The sequence below is a fragment of the Nannochloropsis gaditana genome (assembly GCF_000240725.1).
Source record: "Nannochloropsis gaditana CCMP526 unplaced genomic scaffold scaffold1140, whole genome shotgun sequence".
In the NCBI taxonomy this organism is placed as follows: Eukaryota; class Eustigmatophyceae; order Eustigmatales; family Monodopsidaceae; genus Microchloropsis; species Microchloropsis gaditana.
The window spans coordinates 1-6,205 of NW_005802813.1; the positions used below are offsets into that span (position 1 = coordinate 1).

The following is a 6,205-nucleotide window of genomic DNA, read 5'->3' on the forward strand; positions in this document are numbered from 1 at the left end:
GAGGAGGAGGAAGAAGAAGAAGAGAAAAATAATGTCAAGGGATGGGGAGGGGACATCGATATAGAGGAGGACCTTGAGAAGAAGCAGCAGCGCTATGGGAGAAAACGGCTGTTGCTCCCGGTCTCTCCCATTCCTCCTTTCTCCTCCCCCCCCCCTCCCTCTGTCCGTCCCTCCTCCCGAAAACGCCATCGATGCTCGCCCTCTCCCACGGGCCTCGAACATCGACTCTCCCTTCTTCTCTGTCGACGACGGGAAAAGGAGAGGGAAATTACCCAGAGACTGCTCATCACTTTCAAAAAGCTCGAAGAAGCACGGAAGGCCATGGCTTGGGAAAAAGGGGATGGGGAGGGCAGGGCGGCGAGGAGGATGGAAGAGAGTTTCAGGAGCAAGAGGGGGGAGGACGAGAATGGAGATAAGAAAACGGTAGGGGAGGTGGAGGATTCGCCCGAGACAGAAAAGGCGACGGAGGGCGTGGCCGGGGGCAGGGACGCGGCGTGGAAGGCGGCCTTTGAAAGGGCGACGAGGGACGCGAAGGCCAGCCACAAGGAAATACAGGCTTTGCTGGCGGACGTGACGCGGTGGAAGCAGGCGGCTACGAGGGAGAGGAAAGCTTTCCTTGGGATGGAGCGGCAGTGCGTCGCTTTGCGGACGGTGGTGGAACAACAGGAGCAAATCTTGCAGCAGCAACAGCAAGCCTTGTCCCGGTTACCTGTCCAACGGCCACCACCACCACCACCGCAGGAGCCATGGTCGAGGACCCCCGCTCTCGACGTCTACACAGAAGAAACGTGGCCCCACGGCCTGGGCGTAGAGGGAGACGAGGTCCAAAAGACCCTGTGGAGGTGTCCGCGCGCGGGTGATGGGACGGAGGGTCCCGGGGTCATGGACAAAGGAGGGGGCGACGCGTGTGGGCGTGCGGGAAAAGGGCGGAAGGAGGGTGAGAAGGGAGGGGAAATGGAGGCAATGGGGCCGGAACGGGGGGGGGAGGCTGGGGGGCTGTCAGGGAGAGAGGTCTCGGCAATGAGAAGGAGGGAAGAAGGTGCCGAGGGAAAGAAAGGGGGTCGAAGCGTGATGTGGACGGAAGAGGTGGAGGAAGGGGTGGAGGAGAAGGTTAGGATGGAAAGGGAGGGAGGGAGGGAGGAGGAAGTACAGGAAAGGGAAGAGGATGAGTCTTTTTACGAGGTCATTCGGGGAGGACCACCTGTGTTGATGGGCCGGGAGGAGGAGGAAGCGGAGATGAGGTGGAGGGAAGGAGGTAGGGCGTGGTGGATGGATCGAGACGTCCAGCAAGCCCGGTTGCTGTCGAAGGAGGTGTACGATCTGGTGACGGTGGCGGGGGATGCGTCGGCCGTGAAGGCGGCGAAGGAGAAGGAAGTTTTGCTCGAAGAGTTCATCATTCAGTTGGAAGCGATGCGAGAGCGAGGACAGGTGGCGATGGAGGTCATGCGAGACAGGATGCGGAGGCACTGTCGCGTGCTACTGGGTTGTCAGCGGGGCCTGTTACGCGCGATGCAAGCTTTTAGGAGGGCGGGGAGGAACGTAGAGAGGAAGGGAAGGGGGGAGGGGTTGACAAAGGCGGGTGCATGGCAACACTTTAAGCGTCTGCTCATGGATCCTCCGGGCAGGATTTGAGGTGAAGGGAAATGTGAAAAGGTAAAGAACGGGAGCACACAGCAAAATACGCGCTAGTCGACTCAACAAGTCTGAATCGCTTGCGGAAGTCGGAGGAAGAACTAGGTTCTTTCTGCTCCTTTCTCGCCATACGACGCGCCCGTTTCCAGCCGGCTTCCTCACCACCCACCCAGAGCGGTGCCTCCGGCGTGCCCTTCCTCCTGATTAGCTCCCATGCTCGTCTCTCTGTCGTCTCTCTCCCCCCAAGAAAACCCACCCTCCCTCTTCCCACAAAGAAAAACACCGCGCGCGGCGCATCGGGATATTATAATTATGGCTAGACTGTCACCGTGTTTTTTATCTTTAAGTTTCCCTCCCGCGCTTCGGGTCGTTGCATCACCTAATTCTTCTCTCTACAAAGGCGCGGTACAGACGACCGACCTACCCTGCAGGCAGGGTGAGCCCAATCTCCCATACTCCCTCCCACGCCCCTCTCTACTCTCCCCTTACCACCACATGCCCCTTCCTCCTCCACTCTCGTGCTCAATTGGCAAAGCTATCCCTGAACCCTGGGTTGTTGGTATTGCTACGGCTCTTACTCCTGCTTCTGTGGGCCTCCCGCTCCTGTACATTGAGAATTTCCAGGCATGCACTCGTCCCCTCCAGTCGTCCAACCCCCCACGCTACCCTTCCTTCGCCTCTCTCCTTGCGATCTTCCCTATTGATGCACGTCCCCCAGCTCCTCATCCTTCCCCCTCCACTGCTACCCCTACATGAACACTGCGACGGCCGTTACCGCCACCTTTCTTACTTAGCATTTTATCAGAGGGCCACTGAGCCTCGCTGATTGTCACCTGACGCTCCAATGCCTCTGTCGCCATCCCTCCGACTCCATCGCTTCATCTTTCCTCCTCCCCCTCCTTCTTCTTCTTCTCCTTCCGTCCTTCTGCTCGTCCGCTTTCCACCTCCGCTTCGAGATCCCCGCGGCACCCACTTCGTCCCCTTCCCAAGTACGAGGAGTAGCACGCCCTCCCCGCTTTCCCCCCTCCCTCCCCACCAACTCGGCTTCCATCCTTCGTGACGCGCTCCACTCATCCCCCGTTTTCCCTCCTCCTTCACTCCAACGTGTGCAATATCAACTTCAACTGCTCCGAGAACTCCTCCTCGTCCTCGAACTCGCTGACCAGGAGGTCGTAGGCCATTTCTACCTGCGACACTTCCTCCCGGGAAGCCGCGCTGATCACGGAATGGATGAGTTTCATCTGAAAAGCAAAAAGGAAATAGGAAGCAAGACGGTCTGTCAGTACTTGAAAAGTGTGGGGGAGGCCGCAGCTGGAGCCAAGGCAGAAGGCCCCGCCAGAGGATCCTGCCCTCCCTCCCTCCCTCCTTCCCTCCCTCCCTCAAGCCCTCCCTCAAGCCCTCCCTCCCCCGTGTCCTCACCTTGTCCACCTCCGTCAAATACCCCTCCCGCGCAAGTTTTCTCACAGCCCCCAAAGCTTTCTTGGTCTCCTTTCTGAACACATCGGCCCTGTTCCATTCCAACAATCGCCCAGCCAAATCCTCAAAAGAAGCCGCCAAACGTCGCTCTTCCTCCCGCCCTCCCTCCCTCCCTTCTTCCCCCCCACCCTCCTTCACCACTTCCACGTCCACCGCCATCCCGTCCTCGTTCTCGAAGCCTTCGTCTTCACCGTCCCCTTCGAACATGCCGTCGTCCATCTCCCACGTGATTTCCGCCTCGGCGCCCATGCCCGGAGGTAAACCCAAGTCTTCCGGCCGTAACGGAATCCGTTGGATGTTCGGCATGCCCCCGCTTCCTCCCCGTTTCCCCTTTCCCCCGCCCGCCATCTCCCTCATCCTCTTCTCCTCCATCAAGTCTTGCAACTCCCCTTGCACGCCCGCCAAGCGCCCTGAGAAATGGCACATCAATTTCCACTGCCCGTTCCATCGTCGGAAAATGTTGGTGCCCCACATTGGCTCCTTCTCGCCCGCTTCGCCACCCTTTCCCCGTCCCTCCCCGCCGTCTTTGAGCAGGCCCCGTGTCAACACCTCGTGACATGTCACCCACGCGTGCAAGCCGTTCACACATACCCGGACGTTGCTGATCTCGGTGGTGGGGCAGAGCATGAGCCCTTTCTTGCCTGGGTCCAGCTTCCGCTCCTCCTTTCTCAGCACGTTCAGCCAGTCCACCACCCCTGCGTGGCCCACCGTCACGTTTCCGTCCCCCGCGGACAACATGACGCTGCTGCCGCCCCCGCCCTGGTCGTCGTTTAGCCACAGCTTCGCCCACACATCCTGCTGACGTTCGTTGAGGGACTGGTACAACATGCGAGTCAGCTCCTCCAAAATTTCTTTGTCCATTTCGATGTCTTGGAAGGGCGCGGGCGGCAGGGAAGTGACTGCTTGCCGGTCCTTTTCCAGAAGCCCCCCCAGGGTGAAGGACTCACTTCCTGCGCCCGTGGCGGCGGCAGCCGCAGCACCAGCAGCGGCCGATTCATCGAGGAGACGGACAGGGATGGAGGGCGTGCGGGCACGGGAATTTGTGGTGGGAGTGACGGGGTTTGAGGGCGTGACCTTCGTGTTGGGAGTCTTTAGACTGATGCTGCTGTAGGCATTTCCCTCGCCCGAGTCGCTTGACCCGGCAGCATATTTTTTCCCCCACGCATGGGCATTCAGTCGTGAAAAAAAGGATAGGCCATTGTGGAATGCCACGGAGTGGTGAAGGGAAGAGGAGGCCTGAGCTGAGGCGGATGAAGATGATACTAGAGCGATACTGCTTACAAGGAAGAGGGCTTTCTTTGTGCGCGACGACCCCTTGTTCGAAGCCTTCAATTGCACTGCGGTTGAGTCATTCAAAGCAGTTGAAGTTGTCCGTAGTGATGATGGTGCATGGTGAAGACTTTCCATCCCAGGGCGATGGAACGGCCTCCTTTGCCCCGAACTCTTATCTCGTCTCACGAGGAACGAGCCTGGGGCACGCCAGGGCCCAAGACGATATCTCAACCTAGTCGAAGGAATACAAAATGACGAATAAGATGTTTCCAAAGAACATGGCAACCGGCACGGTACGTCGCCACGGCATACCACAGGGTTGGGGTATGAGTGTCGTCGTGTGTCCGACTTAGAATCCTTTTCATGCCGTCTGTGCTCTGCGCAAGGGAGAAAGAAACTCCGGGTATGAGGAAACCGCCCCCCGCGGTCCCGGCATGCGGCCTTTACTACTTGATTAGGAGAAAGCCCACGGTTGCCGACGGTAAGAGGTTCGTGGACGAGGAGAGGTTAAATTTCAAGTTGCATCAGTCTATTTCTCTGGGCCTGACTTCTGCATGTCTTGGTGGTGAGATGGAATTTCACGCGATTGAGCCAGGTGGAGACAAAGTACAACTGATAGAATGGTACGGAGGACCGTTTCCGGAAGAACAATTGACGAGCCTCATACAATTCAATAGGCATGGAAGTCTCCTTCTCGGCAATTTTCTATTCAGCGCCACTCCACAGGCTTGGCCGATCGATCGAATTACAAAGATGTTCGTATATATGCACATGTCAAAATTGTTCCTTCGACCCCACAATTTCCAACAAAACTGTTCGCACGATCCTTCTCACCTCTAATTCCCATCATGATTCCCAAATACACACCAAAAATGCAAAATTCCCTACATGTACATGTCGCTACCTCGCTAAGCACATGCACACAAAACTGTGAGGGCGAGATTCTCGAGCCGGGCCACTGGACTCCCGCCTTAATTCACGTCGCTGAAGTTCTTGTAAATGCGTCCTCTGGACGCAATCCAAAAACTGCGCGGCACCTGAAAACCAGTGTGCCAACGTCTTCCCTGCCAGCCCGTTGATTCGGGACAAGTCATTTTGTACCTCCGATCATCGAACGGGCGGCGCTACTGGAAAAATGGAACCTATCGTCCTTGTGGCTTCCACCCTCTTCTTCTCTTCCCCCTCCCTCGCACTGACCATCTTCCTCCAGGCTTAACCTTCCGATGGCCCCCCGATTAGCCTCTGCCCATTCCAGATACCGCGTCATTTGCCCCGGAGTTAGCACCCTTTTCAGCGATTCGAGCGCCCTATGCACACAGGGAAAGGGAGTCCCGTCCCGAAGGGCGCCGACAGGTAGCAAAGGAGGGGGAGAAAGGGGATGGGAAGGGAGGAGGAGGGAGGGGACCGAGGTCATCTCTCCGCGTCCCACCGCCCGGAGGCAAGCCTGCAGCCGCGCTATCTGCGCTTCCACGTCCCTGAGCCTTGTCTCGACCTCCTCCTCTTCCTCCCCCTCCCCTCCTCTGTCCGCCCCCCCCAGCCACCGAGCACCCCCTTCCCCCCAGCCCTTCCTCCCCCCCTTCCTCCCCTCCCACCACCCCTTCCTCTTCGGGTCGCCCTTTCGCTGTCCACCGCCAGGCAAACAAGCCTCGAAGCTTCGTCATTTGCCCCACACTCAGCCCCAATGCCTCTCGCACACCCTCCATCCCTCCCTCCCCCGCCACCGCCCCTCGCAGCACCTTCAGGACCGCAGCCTCGTGCTGTGTCCGTCGTACCTCCTCCTGACAGGCGTCGAAAGCCCTGTGAAGCTCGTCCATCCCCGGCGTTG

General features: G+C 58.4%; 1 protein-coding gene across 1 annotated transcript; it reads right to left on the reverse strand.

The window, feature by feature from the left end:
* Positions 1-2,645: 2,645 nt before the first annotated feature.
* NGA_0116820 (uncharacterized protein) lies at positions 2,646-3,969 on the reverse strand (the record flags this gene model as incomplete). The annotated part of the gene is made up of 2 exons (XM_005852490.1): positions 2,646-2,873; positions 3,052-3,969. 2 exons carry the CDS (start codon positions 3,967-3,969, stop codon positions 2,727-2,729), a joined length of 1,065 nt encoding a protein of 354 aa, XP_005852552.1. The 3' UTR covers positions 2,646-2,726.
* Between the last annotated feature and the right edge of the window lie 2,236 nt (positions 3,970-6,205).